The sequence below is a fragment of the Periplaneta americana genome, chromosome 9 (genome assembly GCF_040183065.1).
Source record: "Periplaneta americana isolate PAMFEO1 chromosome 9, P.americana_PAMFEO1_priV1, whole genome shotgun sequence".
Taxonomy (NCBI): domain Eukaryota; kingdom Metazoa; phylum Arthropoda; class Insecta; order Blattodea; family Blattidae; genus Periplaneta; species Periplaneta americana.
The window spans coordinates 155,304,835-155,323,431 of record NC_091125.1 but is presented as its reverse complement, the minus strand read 5'-3'; the positions used below and the strand labels follow the sequence as shown (position 1 = coordinate 155,323,431).

Below are 18,597 nucleotides of genomic sequence, written 5' to 3'. Positions count from 1 at the left end.
AACTTCATTTCCGTTTTTACTCGATTTACACTCTGAACTTCATAAGAAATTTGTGATCTTAAATCAGAAAAAATGAACAACGCTCTAAGAAACAAAAAAGATGACATTTTTGTTAAACTAGTGTGTTAAGATATTTTGTAAATTGTGTTTCTTGTTTTAAGATTCTATCCCACTGTACTACTGTATAATATTATAATGTTTCGAAAGGTTTTGCATGGTTTCACAGTCTGCACTTGGTTTTGAAGTGTAGTAATTGAATCTGTCACATTAACTTTTACTGGACTACAAATAACAATACAAAAATCTGTGGATTATTCGCGATTTTCGATATTTCGCTGGTTTGTGCATTAACCCTCAACTGGTATTGCTTTTTAAATGTACATTACGATATCTATCCATATGGGTCTATATTGACCTATAGATACCAGTTGAGGGTTAATTACGGTGAATTATCGAGAGTCGACTGTATATTGATCTTTACGAAAGATGGTAACCCCTGATACGAACTTAGCAAGTACTGTCATAATATCAAATAAATGAAAGCAATAACGTTATAATAAAAATATTACAAATTACCTTCACTTTCCTCCTCATTTTGCTATACTTTCTTCTCTTTCTGGACTGCTGTACTGAAGTGTGCAGTAATATTATCACAAGAATGAGTCATGTTTCTAGTTTATCAAGTGATGAAATATTTGTTATGAAAACATCAACACCAAGTTCTGTTCTGTTCCTTGTATTCATATGCTTCTACACTGCACTAATCATCTTGTGGATGTCACTGTATTCAGTGTCCAACGACGACGTGCTTCGTTACCACTACAAACTCTCACACTTTTCTTCCAATTGCTCTCTCTCCCAAAGCAGCAGAAGGTACTGATACTGATGCTGTGGACAAAGTTGGGCAATCCCTTTACGCTCATCAAAGCTGGCTGTGATATGATGAAAACGACACATCAAAGCCACTCTGATGGGAGCAACTGGATGCCTTAGTCATCATCTCGTAAAACCGATGTCACTAACAACAGAAGGTGCCTCTCACACAATACAATCTCCAAATATTCCTGTGGAGTGTTCTGTTGCTATCTACCTAGATCAATAACTAGTATTGGAGAAGAACTCCACCCGTACTGCAACACACTGTGAGACGAATATGTATTATCAGTCTAGTAATTATCAAGTCAATGTCACAGAAAAACAGTTTTCATGCTGCAATACTTCAGGTGAGTATGTATTATCCTTCTAGTGATGAGATAGTAGGTCATGTAAATTAAAAAAAAAAAAAAAAAGTTTGGAAAGTTGGATCTCTCGTCGTTATTTGAAGGATCTTGTTTCGAGCTCTCTACCTGGCCAGTTGTAATGGGGTGCTATTCTTCAACTTTTGAAGCGTCAATTCATTAACAACAATGGAGGGGGGAGGGATCGAAGAAAAACTTTTCTGAGCAGCTGAAGCAAGCAATGATACAACAATAATCTTGCAAGAGAAAGTGGTAAGAATACAGAATCACGAAGTAAAACTTTTGTAACAGTGAAATTCTTTAAATGTAATAACAAGTGACCTCTACTGTTCTCCAACCAGGAGATCAACCGTGAAAGGAATGTGCTTACTATTGTGTCATCTATTGGAGCGAAGTAGATATATATAATATTATCGTTATAACGTCAGTTTAAAAACCATGCGCTCTCCTGCATTTGTTATTTCCTGTATGGAGAGATTAAAAGACCAGGAGATTAACAGTGATCTAATTTTGTAACTAGGGTAGTATAAACATGTGTGTATCAATGTTATTGTTTGTGCCGTGACAGCGAGCCAATAGAGATAAGAGTACCCACGTGTGTGACCTTATGACATCTTATGACATCAACATTCATTCACAGCATTACTCCCCTTAATCTCATCCGGCAGAGACTTTCTCGTGGTTGGAGCACAGTACTACTGTTCTCCAACCAGGAATCAACTGTGAAAGGAATGTGCTTACTACTGCGTCATCTATTGGAACGAAGCAGATAATTAATATTACCGTTATAACGCCAGTTTAAAAACCATGCGCTCTCCTGCATATGTTATTTCCTGTATGAAGAGATTAAAAGACCACGAGATTAACTGTGATCTAATTTTGTAACTAGGGTAGTATCAATATGTCTGTATCAATGTTATGGTTTGTGCTATGAGAGCTAGCCAATAGAGATAAGAGTACCCACGTGTGTGACCTTATGACATCAACATTCATTCACAGCATTACCCTCCTTCGTCTCATCTGGCAGAGACTTTCTTGTGGTTGGAGCACAGTATATTCACCAAAGCTATCAATATATAGCTTCTAGCATTTTATATACACAGAATAAATACAAATATTAAGCGAGCAAGTCGGCTCAGATGTAGCATTTGAGACTCTCATTCAGAAGATCCCGCATTCAAATCCCATGGCCACAAAGGCAAATGCCAGACTGGACATGTACATACCATGATTAACCACAGTCTCAATCACCAATATCATATATACAAACACACAGAAATAATATGGAAGAGTCAAGGAGATTTACTGTGCTCCTCTATTATGATAAAAGAATTATCCAAAGGTAATGACGTTACATTACTTCAGTAAGTATTTCCTACAAATTACACACTTCTATAAGTTTTGACGATGTTTCACTTTAATTAATAATTAAATGATCTGTTAATGCGTGCTTTTCTGCTAATCTTGAAATATAAAGTGATTCCATCCCTGAGGCAGAAGTTAAATAAATGTTCCTAATGGTTGCAGAATGAGAATTCTGACATGAACAAGAAAAAACAAAATCATTTCAATAAAACTGTTCTCTTACTTGACGTAAATATGATGGTTTTATTTCCTATCTAAAGAAAGTTTAAAATTACATAAACAATATCAGGGAATGAAATGCAACTAAAGATATACAGAGCAGCCGTCCCGAACTTGCTTGATTGTCATTACAGAATACCAAAGGAGCTGGGAAATTTTTATAGCTTTTATTGGGAGGTTCAACTCAAATATTTTTTGTCATGTTTAACTTTTCGTCTGTCTGGGAAAGTGAGCCAGCAAAATGTCCGAATATGGAACTTCCCAATAACCCTATCCCAGTGTAACCATGGAGCATATTCGAGACAGTCCTAACTAAATGTATATGTTCTTATGCAGGATAATAATAACTGGACCTTTATTTTACATTGAACCTACTGTCACAGTACCTTCGCACCTAAACATGCTAAAAGAATACATTTCCAAACACTGTACACAAATAACTCAGCATAATCTTCCAACAAGATGGTGGAAGCCTCACTGTACATCATTCTGTATAGAACATTGGACAACACTTTCCCAAATCGTTCAATTGGGCGTGGTAGTACAATAGCATAGCCTCCTTATTCTCACATTAGATTTTTTCTTTGGAGCTATGTCAAGAACATTGTGTATTCCACCAAAGTGACTGACCTCAATAACTTTCGTGATTGCGTTGTAGAAAGAGTAGCAGCTATCACAGGAGATATGCTGTAGAGCAGTGGCATTCAATCTTTTTTGCTATCATACCCCCAAAATATATGAGCAATAAAAAAAAAAAAAAAAAAACATTAAAAATACGTAAACTTCAATAATTATCAATAAAATATATCAACACTCGGTGGGATGTATACCTCTTCAGACAACTCAGTGTACCCCTACCCCTGGGGGTAAGTGTACCAGATTGAATACCACTGCTGTAGAGAACCTGAACTGAAATTGAGTATTCTTTGGATATTGTTCGTGCCACTGGGGGAGCTCATGTACAAACCTACTACTGAATTGGAGATTAGCTTCCAAGCTTTCAACGGCTAGCTCTGCCATCTTCTTCAGGACAGAGCTAACCGTCGAAAGCTTGGAAGCAAATCTCCAACTCACCTGGCTGAGAACCCGAGAAGAGTTATTCCACATCAAATGCCGGGAAAGCCTAAGTTGTACAAACCTACCACTGTTTGTTTTTGCAAAATTGTTTGAGTTGTACTTCCTAAGATGACAAGTGCCCTAGCACAGCCCTGAGCATAAAAGGGGAAGTGAAAGAGTTGGAGAAACCCCCCGCCCATGTCCTTTTTTTGCTTACACTACCTTCTAAACAAAAGCACAGTAAGTCTCTGTGCGTCAGCAGTGGATTTTAGGCGACCAGCAAAACCCGAAAGTTCGTAAAAGCTATGATGCCAGTCTGATATAACTCGTCACTGACCTTCCTGTCTGCTCACATTGCACCAAAACATTACTGTCTCAGCTGGGGAAGGTAGAGTGGGGAGTTAAGAGATGGCCTGCATGGACTCAATCGAGTTTATAACGCCCAGATCTGCCCTAGCATTTTCATTTTCTTTTGAGAGGTGGTTGAAATCAGGGAAGTTCGAGAGGGCTAAAATGTACTTTTAACGCTGGTGGTAATAATAGTATGACTGGCATTTAAATTACCAAGACGCCAGAGGTAATACTACGTAGTATACACATATCCCATGTATAAGTTTAAATTTACGATTTTTACCGGGGGGGGGGGGGGAAACATCGATGTGAATTCTTAACCAATCAACATACCATTTCATCACTCATGGTAAAAAATTGATGTCTGTATGTCAAATTCTCCCCAACTCACGAAAATCTTTCGTAGTGGAAGCATTAGGTGTTGATAGAGAGATATGCTGGATATTTATTTACTTTCAGACTTAAAAGTGACTGTCATTTCTGTTTATTACAAAACTTATAGTGGGCTAGTGTGTTGAAGAAAAATCCAGGCTTATCAATGCTACTGCAACTGAACCAAGTCATAGATGGAAAAGTGAGGGTTTTTGTAAAAATGAATAACAATTTCATAAAAAGATGTGAACAATATATTGTAGCAAATGGGGGAGACATCTTGAGCAATGGAAGTGAGCTAGAGTACAAATTGTACACATCTTATAAATTTTAAGTCAGTGCTAGGGATATGGGCATGCACTTCATGGTAACTAAGCCATAGCTCGGTGGGAACTAGCATTGCCTATCTCTGATCACAATAAATGCTATTAGAGGTACGTGACCATCTTGCTATGTTATGAAACCATCGATCAAATCCTAACACGTGCCTGCAGGTGTTGAGGTCTGCTTCGTGTGTCGCTCATCAAAGCTGGCTGTGATATGATGCTCGTATGTGACATATCACAACAACTTCGTGAGCGACACAGCACAAGCACAGACGATTTCTCAGGTGATGCAAGCACAGGAAGGTCTGGTCCCACAGCCCAACTCGTCAAAAATGGCTGTGATATGACATAAATCCACACATCACAACCATTTTGACTGGCGGGCCACAGGAATTCATTGTGAACTGAAATACAACATAAAAGCACATCCACATCAACAACTGGCAAGGAAAGTTACATACAGACACTGCCATCAGCAATATTACAGACATCAGACAATCTTGAAGAGTAAAGAGATTAATTATTATTGATCTATATATAGACAGGTTAAATGTTTGACGTAATATCACATAGAACTTTAGGTCCTCACCTGCGTAAAACAAATAAAGCAGCAGGAAGGGATGGTAGGGGTAGTCCTCTTTTCCTAACAGAAGATAGACAGAAAGTTGGGTGAGGTAGGAGTTTTGTAAAGTTGTGACAGAAAACATAATTCTCTAAAACTAACCTATAGTTTCGAATTGTAGGATTTACTTAGTTCACGCATGTAGCCTAAATTAAATTAAACAGTGAACAATAGAGAATTATTTTATCATATTATTGCTGTTCAGTCAAATGTCTGAAGACAGGTTTGAATCTCACAAGTGATACCTAACAAGACATAACTTATAAGGTAACTAGGCCAGGAGATAATGGGGTAGAGTGGCCAGTTCCTTCCCCCCCCCCCCCTCCTTTGCATACATCGCTGACTAGCTACATATTACACTTATCAGATTTCAGATGCAGTTCTTCCTCTGACACATATCGTCAAGTGAGATGTACTGCCTGATAATAGATGTACAAATCAGCCAGAACCTCAACCAGAGGCAAAAATCATAATAATATTATATAATATTAGATACCTACGTAACTGATGTTGGGTAGTAACATAACACAGCATGAGAGGCAACCTGACGGAACCACAACCATCTTCAACCTGACAGCATAACAGCCACCTTCATACTAACCTATTCTATCCCAAAAAGTAGCATAATCCCTAAATAGGTTTCTGAGTGGATGCCACCATTTCAGAGTTGGATTATATATCTTTCATCACCTTCAAAGCCAACGCAGAACATTCCCTACTGAACTCTGTGCTTACAGAAATGGAATACGAAATTTTTGGAAACTAAATTTTAATAAAATTCTGATATTCGTGCTTATTAACTATATTAATCAGTCTTACTGCTTACAGTGATCAACAATGCTGCCGAATACTGCAACTGAATAACTCTGTTTCTCTCTGAGGTCCATAATCCCAATATAGACCAAGTCTCAAACCAAGTCCCATTATCATGTTTCACAGCTGCCACATAAAGAAATAAGAGCCATGTGCTAAAATAATTTTATATTGCTGATATTAATGAGCCTGGAACATACTCAAAGCCATCTTTCTGAAGTTTGTTACAGACTCTCCAACCCTGCAAATGATGGTGAATTCTCTTAAAGATGATATGAACTAGTTTGCATCGTAAATGATATTTTGACTGAGGAAGTCTTGCAGCTTTCCATTTGCATTTCCACGAATGAAATGCATATCAGCAAGTTCTCTTAATGTGAATTTTCCCATGGTAACAAGAAACGGAAGAAACCAAAATTATCGTCTGTGCGTAATGCTTAACCAAAATAAGCCTAAAGCCATACAAGAAGGATAGCTACATATAAATCGAGGTGAGATTTGAGTTCAATATCAGATGGCTATTTTAAACTGTAAACAAGGTTCTGTACCTATTCACATGAATTTCGTAATGTTTAGAAACATCACTAGAGCAACATCAAGGCACACATTGAAGAAAACAAAATGATTTATTTTATCATGGCCCTCCAATATTACTTAGGTCAGTTAGCACACACATCGTATGTAATTACAAAACAAAAAGTTTCTGGACATGGGTTCCTACATGACAGTTGTTCATAAAGACCTCCTCTATCACCTCTAAGTTTGTAAAGGAGTCATAGGATCAGCTTGTATAACTCAAATGATACAAATAAATAATAGTAGCAGAGGCCACGTGAACCAAACTGAGGCCTATTCCACAAAGATAAGGTGTTGTACATTACAAATAAATTCACTAGTAAGTAGTAAAAATACTAGAGTTTCTGTTCCACAAATGACTTTTCTACAGTAGTACTTACCACTCCATACTTACAAATTACCAATGAAGTTTCAGGCGTGTTCCACAAAAGTACTAGTATTGTATTTGTAACTTACTAGTGAATTGCCAAGCATTGCCTACCAATAAAAGAAGAATAACAACACATGTACTAGTGCGATTTAAATATATTTCATAATATTAAGACATATTTTGATAAATATGTGTGCTATAAAATATCTCTTCTTGCTTCTATTTCCTTCGAAAGAAACAATTTCATCTCCTTTAACACCATTTCAACAATTTTTCAGTGTTTCAGTGGGGGGGTGAAGCTCGTTATTAGTGGCATCTGTTGCCTATATGAGAAACTACCAAGGAGCATTATGTGGGGATCGTGGAAGAACATGATAATAGTAAGTAAAATTTTTATTATGAAAGAAGTAAACTAAAATAAATAACAATTCAGGGTTATGAAATTCATGGAATCTACGATATTTGCTGTATAATCTACCTTAAAATAAATTATGATTAAAGAGACAAACATAACCTAATTTGATGAATGAAATACGAAGATAACCAGCTGCTTCATGTTATGACATAGTGTGTTTATTAATATGATGTCACTAGTAGTGATTCAGTGGTAATGTACAACACACTTTAATTCTTTCGTGGAACAGGAAGATACAACTCCATACTTTAGAACATCTTTCATTAGTAATTTGTAATGTACAACACCATACCTTTGTGGAGGCTCCAAGTAACTGCATATTGGTGAGTACAGGAAGCCAATGTGCTACAGTCTACACAAAATATCCTACAAATACAGCTGACCAGATAACACAGGAATTTGGTGAGTAAAAACAATCTTACCAGTAACTTTACTTGGATGACATGGGGGGGGGGGGGGTTTGCTTATCTTAAATCTATTACATAGGAACTCCTCTAATTCACTCCCCTCCCCACCCCCGGAACTTCATGCTAATATTAATTACTGCTCCAAACTAGGCGTGAACCTACAATACTTAGGCCCAGAGGAAAACACACGGAGAACCAAAGTCAAGATTGAATATGGCAATTTGAAGATGTAACCTGAAACTGTGTGCCGAGTACAAAATTAATTTACCTTTCATCCGTGGTAATGAAGATAGCTCCAAGCTTCCAGCTCATCAAAGTGGCTGTGATATGAGTATCAGTTCACAACATTTCACAACCAAATTGATGACTGGACACTTGGAATGGTCCTGCACTCACATGCTGAATTCTTCAGTGAAGATCTTCATCAGATGACAGGGGAGCAACTTTCTGCTCATCAAAGCTGGCTGTGATAGTGAAATTTACGAACGCTATGACAAACCAGCTTTGATGCGAGAATCTTGTCCATATGTTACATTACCTTCTTTGTACACATCGATGACCAAAGCCAGGGCTGCATGAAAGACAAGGTAGTGAGATGCAAGATCCAAACTAACATCTCACTACCCATGTCTTTCATCCAGACCTGACCACACCCCACTGCTGCTGGGTGCAACTCTGTATCTTTCAACAGAAACATTAGATTTCTGCTTCAGATTCTATCTTGCTTGCATTAAATTGGCATCTGAAAGAGGAGGGGTCCCTACTTTCAAATTTCGGCTAACAATAAAATTAGTTTCCACGAAAGTAGAAATAGTGTTTCAAGACAAACAATGAAATTAGTTTCCACTAAAGTAGAAATAATGTTTCAAGACAAACAGAAAAAGCAATGGAATAAGAGAAAAGATTTTGTACATGACCATTTTCTTTACAAGTGAACATCAGGTTTCAGTCATCGAATTTCTCAACAATTTAAGCGATTTTTTAAAATGTTTGCAGACTATCATGAACTATTCAACAGTCATAAATGCAAATAATAATAAATTATACACAAATGCGTATCTGTATTGAGGCATCATACCTTAATAAAACTTGGTAATTAACGTAATTACACATTTCATGTTTAATCGAAACTTAATGCATGTGCATGTATATTTCGATCTAAGAGTACCGTATATTCTTTGTACATATTTTTGTAATTCTTGCAGTGAATGTTGCTTCATATGTTTCCTGGACTGTTTTAAAGCATTTTGTGGCCAGAGAGTGGATGTGAGGGACAGTTACTTGCAATATTATATGGTGGAAAGAGCTGGTATTCTCAAGGCATTGTATCCGAATATGATATATACGGCTTGGGCAGCTGTCAAATAACGATAACAAATCAAAACTAAGATATTGTGTGTCAATCTTTATAACCGATTTCAAAACTAGATTTTGCTGATGATACAGCATTGTTAGCAGAAGAGGAGATGATACTAAGGGATATACTACTGGAGTTGTCCTGGGTGGCGCAGTTGATAGAGTGCTGGACCTCTGTGCCCGAGGTTGCAGGTTCGATTCTGGCCGAGGTCAATGGCATTTAAATGTACTTAAATGCGACACGGCATGCCAGCAGATTTACAGCATGTAAAAGAACTCCTATGGGACAAAATTCCAGCATACCAGCTACATTGGTATAAACTTGGCAGTTGTGAACGTCGTTAAATAAAACATAGTTTTTTACTTTTATACTACTGGAGCTAAATGACAGCTGTGAGCAATATGGGATGAAGATAAATGCAAATAAGCTGAAGACCATGGTTGTCGCAAGAAAAATAAAGAAGGTAAACTAGAGAATTCTAAATGAGGCTGTAGAGCAAGTGGACAGCTTCAAATACTTGGGATGTACTAAGCAGTAACATAAGCTTCTGCCAGGAAGTCAAAAGGAGGATAACAATGACCAAGGAAGCTTTTTAACAGAAAAAGGAGCATCTTCTGCAGACCTCTGGAAAAAGACCCAAGGAAGAGACTAGTGAAGTGCAGCGATTAGAAGCATTTGAAATGTGAATATGGAGAAGAATGGAACATGTGAAGTGGACAGACAAAACAAGAAATGAAGCTGTGTTGGAAAGAATGGATGAAGAAATAATGATGCTAAAGAAAAAGGAATTGGTTGGGTCACTGGCTGTGAAGAACTGCCTACTGAAGGATGCACTGGAAGAAATGGTGAACAGGAGAAAAGTTCGGGCAGAAGAAGATATGATGATAGACGACATTAAGATACATGGATAAAAGAGGGCAGAAAATAGTAAAGACTGGAGAATGCCGGGTTTGCAGTGAAATACCTGTCCTTGGGGAGAACACTATGAATGAATGAGGACAGATAATGTTATTGTGTGGAGCAGTGGTGGCCAACTCAGCTGCTCTTACGAAGCACTGAGTGCACTCATGAGTAAAAAAAGAGCAACATTGGCATTGCAAGCACTGGGACAATCTGCTCTTGCATACTGCTAGTGTGCAGCAAGGAGTGTTCTTGCACAAAGAGCACGAGTTGATCACCACAAGTATGAACCAAGTAAAGAATCCAGACAATAAAATGCATCTTCAGAAAAGAAAATGCAACCACAGATGTTGCAACAAAACTTACTTAGTATTATTTATTTCTTCCATGTTTTGTATAATGAGAAAATAAGAGCTATTTATTTACGCCTATTCTAATGTAAATAAAATTCTTATCAAAACATCTTTCAGGCATCACATCAGTTTTCAGACCAAACAAGATACAAAATTGCTGCAGAGAGTTCAAAATAATTGTATTACTCACTATGCAACGAAAATAATTTATATATTCCATGTGCATGTCCTGGAAATCTATGACATGCACTTACAAACCCCTCATACACCCATTTTAATATATTCATGCAAAACACGGACCCTAACCAAATACTTAGATGCATTAAAACTACCAATTGTAAGAATATATGAAAGGAAGATTTTACGAAATTTCTTTAGAAGCGATAAAGGACCATGTGACGAGGAATGGAGAATAATAAATAGGCCCAATGCAGAAATTCAATTAATTTGAACCTAACGCTCATTCATTTTTAGCACTCAATAGGTGCTAAATATGCTATGGAATAGTCATAATCACCAAAAGCATTATCATCCTAATCGACTTCATCAATAAAATCAAATACGAGCAAATGGAATAATTATTAAATACAATAATGGGTTAAACGAGCATTGAGGGACTTCCGCCGATTTTGGAATAGACACCGACGCGGTTAGGTTAGGTTAGGTTAGTCTAGGCTTTTATTATCCCGTCAAGGTGAAGGTGAAAGCGATTGAGTGTGATTTTTTGTCTTCTATGTTGGCAATTCAAGTGCGTCAGTGTCTATTCCAAAATCGGCGGAAGTACCTCAACGCTCGTTTCACCCAATAATGAACACATTTAAATTCTAGAAAAATAACTGTAAACAGTAAATCCATTTAACTAGAGAACTGTGATTCGTATACAGCTAAACAAAGATTAACCCTGCGTTACTCAGGTGGGGTGTGGTAAACCCCGGTGCGTATATTTCAACGAAAATCTAAGAGATGGAGCTAGTGTGTACTCTGTGCAGCTGTATACTTTTCAATCACATCCAGAAGAGTTCACTTAAGAAAATGTTTAAGTGAACTAAGAATAGTATATTTAATTGCGTTTATCTGATTTCTGAAACTTGCGGAAAAATATATTAGTTATTTAAAATGGGGTTTGTGAAACCCCACCTGAGCAATGGTGAGAATATTTATAACATGAGTAACGCAGGGTTAAACCAATGAAATGATCCGTGAGGTAATTAAGTTAAATTAAACCAAAACATTGAAAGAACAGCTAATGGCTGATCTTGGTCCTTTGTGTTCACACAGCACTTTCCAAGAATTGTTTACGACAGAAACTTGAAGCGATTACTACCAAGCATTGATGCTGATGGAGATTCATAATGGAATCAGTCATGGAGGACAGAGGAATTGCGAGAGCTATCCAAACCCAGGAAATGACAAGACAGAGAGTAAGGGTTCGGCTTTGCTGTCAGGGTAGGCAAGGCGGGCCAATGAAAACGCACGAGTGGGGAGAGAATGAAAGGCGGGAGGGAGGGAACGTCACTATGACGTAAGAAGACGAACAGGGTGGCAAGGAAATATACTCTCCTAGGGCATGGCCGCGAATGATTGAGAAATAGTTCGACTTCTTACCGCAACGGCCCCAGTGTGAAACTCGACGAGGCTGTCCATCTCCGTCAACATGAGGATCACGGGGCACACCGTCAGTTCCACGGCGCTCTGCTCCACTAGGCCCTGCTCCATGAGCACCAGCAAGGCAGCCTGTGCAGTCTTGCGAACCTGCAACACCATGGCAACATGCCACACACAATTAAACATGCAGTTATGAAAATACTCCAAATTTACTAAGACTATTACATTCTTACTACGTCATACTACTTTTGACCAATAAAACGGTACGAAAGGACGTGTTTCAACCAATCATGGCTGCTTATCGCACAATTTTATCGCGTCCCTAGCATTTGTTTCTTTGTTTGCTAACATTTGAAACTGCGCTGGTCTGGACGTCAAAAAATATATATATAAAATTACAAACCACTCCAGTCGATGCACAGCAGTTTCAAATATGACTCGTATTGGCATTCAAGAACAAGAATGAATAAAAATCACTGATCATACCTATGCTTCTTCTGAAATCCTATTTACAAATAAATGAAGAGCACCATTCGGAAATCCTGAATAGGTTGAATACACCATGTAGGCCTAAATTAACGAGTTCCACTTCTATTACGCACACGTCCAATATAACATCAATTGAACCACCAACCACATTCAAATTTGAAAATTGTACATTCAATAATTATTCCTTTTAAAATTATTCATTCGGAAATCCTGAATAAGTTGAATACACCATGTAGGCCTAAATCAACGAGTTCCACTTCTATTACGCACACGTCCAATATAACATCAATTGAACCACCAACCACATTCAAATTTGAAAATTGTACATTCAATAATTATTCCTTTTAAAATTATTCATGTTTATTTTGTATGTCATCGTCGTTAATTAAAACTTTTCTAACACTTGTGTACAGTATATTAGTTAGGTTATGTTATAGCTTCAGAGATTGTTTAATACTGAGATTTATTGAAAATCATCTGTCAAGGGTTGATTACTGGGATCCGGATGATTGAAGTGGAATGCAAATGTTTTAACAAAAAACGAAACTAAATCAACAAAGCCTTCTTGACTAGTAACCGGCTACAGAGTTCAATGAAGATTCCATAGTTGGCACAACTGCCATCTAGCGTAATGGTGCAATAATACATTTGAAGACAGGTTTATTTTCGTAAGTCAATTAATATTTTATTGTACTGGAGTACTTTGTTACTTATAATCTTTACATACTTTCTTCTAATCGTGTAATAGTCAATTAAATCCCACTCGAGTTTTGATTTTCTCTCGATAAATCAAAACCTCTAGTAAGATTACTGTTGATAATAAATTGCATTACCATTTAATGGGGGGGGGGGGGGACAGAGCCTTCTTCAGTTACAAGCCGAGGCATGGATAGGTTTGGCAACGCTGAGTGGAGGCGGGCGGAGGCGAAATAAAGGCATGACGTTTGAGGTTTTAGTGCTTTGATTTCGTTGTCACATGTACATTTTCGACATTAATTGATACAAAACTAAGTGCATATGATCAAGATTCAGTGTATTGATGTACGTAATTTATTACGGAATCCGAAATGGTATTTTATTTGAGTTTCAGAATACCGCATAAGCACTTGCATACAACCACTTATAACTAAAAAAAAAAAATTAAAAGCATACGTGTTTTTTATTGATGATACAAGGCAAAAAAATACTTAAAGAAATGTTACTTGTACCAAAAATAAATAAGATAACGACGTACGTTTGCAATACCCTATTCCAATCAATTAACCATTATGTGGCTAGAAAATTTACAATGTTTTGCCGCTTTATGTTGTTTCACCTCTGACGTGAAAGGTCTAGGATATCATATACATTTTAATTTCATGTGATTATCTGTCGTGCTTTTCTAAAAATATTTCAGATGCCGAGGAAGCCAGTTTTAGTTCGAACCTGGCCAATCACCATAACAATATTGTTATCCTAAATGATTTGTTATAAACTTTTATCGCCAACACGCACTTAGTTTATAATACATCAACAATTAACGTTTGGTACGACCGCGAACATAATTTCCTCGACACACACTTATATTGTAACTTTAACTTACATTGAAAATCGGCATTAGCACAAACACGTGTTCTGGAAAATAGGCCTCCGGCTGACAGTTAATTACAGTGTTGCCGACTATGGCTCCGGCTTGTTACTGAAGAAGGCTCTGGGGGGGGGGGGGGAACTGGGTCCTTTGAATTAATAATTCAATACATTTAACTCCAGCATTATTAATATTATTATCCATTTCGTCAACATTTCCAAGGACAGGAAGACTTGAAATGCTACATACAATATACTACCATTTGAAGATTCAAAAACTCTTCGGACCTTAACACTGTCTTGTCTTGGTCAAGCCTTCGTCTATTGTGAAATTGCGCACTAATCTTACACCTACGTACGATAAATGTTAATACAGTCATCACTTATTCATTCGTAGTGTTCTGGCTAAGAGTAGGTCTTACACTGCAACCCCAGCATTATCCAGTCTTTCCTATTTTCTGTCTTTCTCTTAGTCATCACTATATTTAGAGCCTGGATTTACAGTACAGTAGAAGATTTGTTATCTGTGGAATAGTCCGGACATCAGAATGTTGGTCTGGCTCACCTGATTGTCGTTGTCTGCCAGATACTTGACGACAAGGGGCAAGAGGTAGTCGACTACGATGTGGTAGAGCCGTCTGCTGTCCTCCTGGCAGAAGATGGCGATGTGTGGCACCTGCTCCACGATTTCAACCCGCACCGGCGCATCTGCAACACAATATTTCATACTGTTACGTTCTCATCCCCTGGCCCTAATTATGTATTTATATGAATTATGTCTTCTCCGTGAATTTCACTCAATGCTGCTGAAAAGTGAAAGAACAGACCTTCATAAAAACAACTCACACATGCAGGGCTGGGCAAAATACTGACATCCAAGTATTTGAAATACAAATACAAAATACTTCAAAAAACTGTATTTGAAATCCAAATAAAAATACTTTTAAAAAATTAACCAAAATACATTTGTATTTCAAATACTCTATACAATATATAGGCCTAAAGAAATAAGAAGAGCCTATTACTGAAAATCTAAAATATTATATTAACATTAAAAGTATTTTTACCTCGAAATTTTATATAAACATTGTAACTGAACTTCTTCCTTTTCCCAGTCAGCAATGAAATTATGCTACATATGAATAATTACTGCTCCCTTAAAAAAAGAAACAGTTTCTCAAGGAGTTTATCAGATAAGGATCCCCTTGCTTGTGAATGAATAAATCCTGCAAAACAGAACAATCTCTCTACAGGTACAGAAGTACACAAACTTGTATTATATTTATAAAAGTTTGTTTCATTGTTGGGTAATTCTCTAGAGTGTACAGGATTGTCCCTTTGCCATTGAAGATGAGATGGCTCTCTGACACTGCCTCACCAAATGATAAGAGGAGGACACAGAATATGTGTGTGAAACCAGCTGAGCAGTTCTCTGTTACACCTGTTTATATCATGTTTGAATTGCAATATTTGAGAGACTGAGTCATGAAGAGAATTCCATCGAGTTCGGCAAGGAAACTTTGATGAATATTTCAAGACATCTGATAAAATTTCTGAGGATTTGGGTCTCCTAGACGCATTCCATAATGCTGACCATTTAGCAAGTGTTGGGTGATGGATCCTTGATGTTTTTTTATTGGGTTATTTTACGACGCTGTATCAACATCTAGGTTGTTTAGCGTCTGAATGATATGAAGGTGATAATGTCGGTGAAATGAGTCCGGGGTCCAGCACCGAAAGTTACCCAGCATTTGCTCCTATTGGGTTGAGGGAAAACCCCGGAAAAACCTCAACCAGGTAACTTGCAACGACCGGGGTTCGAACCCGGGCCACCTGGTTTCGCAGCCAGACGCGCTGACCGTTACTCCACAGGTGTGGACTCCTTGATGTTGTTGGAGATTTCTTTATGGCATTAAGAGAATCAGTTACGGCAAGAAAACTAGCAGATCTGAAGTGGATAGGCAAATAACACAAAAGTTCATTCGTCAAATCCAAAACTTGAAGGGCAAGAAGAAAAAAAGTATTTTAAATATTCGAAATATAAAATACATCAATTTTATGTATATAAATACAAAATACTTTCGAAAATCCTTACAAATTACAAAATACAAATGTATTTCAAATACTGCCCAGCTCTGCACACAAGTAAGCGAATGAAAGTAATCAAATCGTGTGGGAGAGTGAAATAATGACAATCCAACATGAGACTATGCAGAAATTCGGACATGTAATATGACTGACAGCGAAGTCAGAACCCAAGAGGTACATGAAGCTCGATCACACAGTTTTCTGAAAAGCGCAAAACAATATCTTATATTTTGGTAATGCTGATATTTCGGTTAGTTTAGGGAATTCCAAGCAGGCAAGTTAAGTCAGTGTTGAGTTGCTGTCTGCAAAAAGGCAACCTCTGTCCCACGGCAGGGTGACATGTCTGCAGAAATATTAAGGCCCGTTGCGGTTCTCTATCTCGCCTGAGCATTTTGGAAGGGGTGGGCCCAGGTTAAATAAAGTGATATGGCGTGCGAGGATGTTGACAGGGCAGGTAGATGGACTGCAGTGATACTTGTTTTGTTCATTTTAAAACGTTTCACTACACCTTTTTTTTTTTTTTTTGCTTATATTTTGATAAATGCTAGAAGAACTGATAAATCTCAATTCATGAATATCAGTCGAACCGTTAAAGAGGTATGGCCAATTAAACGTCTAGGCGCATAAATCCTCTTTAGAGAAATAAGTAGAACTCTTATCGGGTCTTGTTTAGTCTCGGCTGTGGATTTGAATGGGGTGAAACCAGGTTAAATAAACGGCGGTATGGCATGCCTAGATGTTGACGGGACAGACAGATGCATCGTAGTGTGATACCTCTTTTGCTAATTTGGAAACTAGGCTTTTTTTTATCATATGACAGAATACAGGAATATGAACTGATCAAACCTTGATAAATGAGACTCGGTCGAATAAATTAATTTTCAAGGTGCATACATACATTCTTTCTCTGATAAATAAACTCGGATTTAATTAGTTAAACAGACATTGGTTGTTTTTATTGTAATGCCAATAATATTTACGACATTAAAATTTAGTTTAGGTCATTTTAACCAGGCAAGTTGTTGAATTTTACATTTGCCTTATTCTATAACAATGAAGAAACGTTGAAGGCTTCTGTCCTTATTAACAAAAATAACTAGGCAATTTTCAGAGTCGCCATTATATAGCCATGAAAGAATTAAGACGTATATATGCTATAGAAACAGCATTTAGTTCTCCATGAAATATGACGGAACATAAAACTGAATGTCACGAATCCGACATCCAACGCTATCTCTTACGCTTTATGCAAACACATTCAGTTCCTTCGCTGTGTCACGAATTATATTACTGCTCAGTTTATATTTCGTTTCCTGGACTAAAAAAAAGTGCCTTAAAACCCCGAAAGTAAGATTCTGGTTTCACTTATGCAAAGGTTTACATTGTAAGATTTAAGTAGATCAGCTACAAAGGCCATCTGTAGACAAGGTACAGTTTGCACGTTTCTTAGAGTCACCACGGGAGGGCTTACGACCAATTACACGGTATTTCATGTGCCATTCCCTGATAAATTGATGGTAGGTCTAAAAAGAACCTAAGGACTTTAATTTTAGCATAACACACAATAAACTGACGAATGCGGCTGAAATTAGTATCGACGGAAAGAGTTGTTCGCTCTCTGAGAAATTATTATTATATACAGCGTGTTAATATGCGGGAAACCTTAGGGGGAATTGACATAGAACATAAAAAAAAAGTTCATGTAAACAGTATACTCAACTTCGTTTTGATTTTTTAAACTACACGTACAGGTACTTTTATTTCATGGGATTTACATAGTTCTTTCATTAGCGAATTCCTGTCTGGAACATTGTGCAAATTTTTAACGGGAATATTTCAATGTTTTGTGAAAGAAGGCACAAACTGCACTCAATTTATTACATGTGGTTCCTGATGAAGCAAAGAGTCATTTTTCCGTTTCTCTCTTGCTGATAGAACGCTTCTAAGTAAGCGATTCCCTAATAAACGGACAGGTCATGGGGGGGGGGGACAACATCCTGGCCTGCTCGTTCCCCTGACTTCAATCCTTGAATTTTTTTACGTAAGGGAACATTTTAGAAGTAACTGTGTATTCAAGACCTATTGAGAACATGGAAATTGCTCGCCACC

At 37.4% G+C, this 18,597-nt stretch overlaps 1 protein-coding gene across 7 annotated transcripts in view; it reads right to left on the bottom strand.

Moving 5' to 3' along the window:
- LOC138706642 (serine/threonine-protein phosphatase 4 regulatory subunit 1-like) overlaps positions 1-18,597 on the bottom strand; it is a 439,770-nt gene that overhangs the window by 37,011 nt on the left and 384,162 nt on the right. For 6 of the 7 annotated variants that reach the window (XM_069836179.1, XM_069836180.1, XM_069836181.1 and 3 more), the window contains 2 exons: positions 14,966-15,108; positions 12,346-12,492 (listed from right to left, as the gene is read on the bottom strand). In XM_069836179.1, the coding sequence (XP_069692280.1) occupies positions 12,346-12,492; positions 14,966-15,108 (290 nt within the window). Of the gene's footprint in view, positions 1-576; positions 902-12,345; positions 12,493-14,965; positions 15,109-18,597 lie in introns of those variants that run through there. The other variant, XM_069836185.1, reaches the window with a different exon arrangement.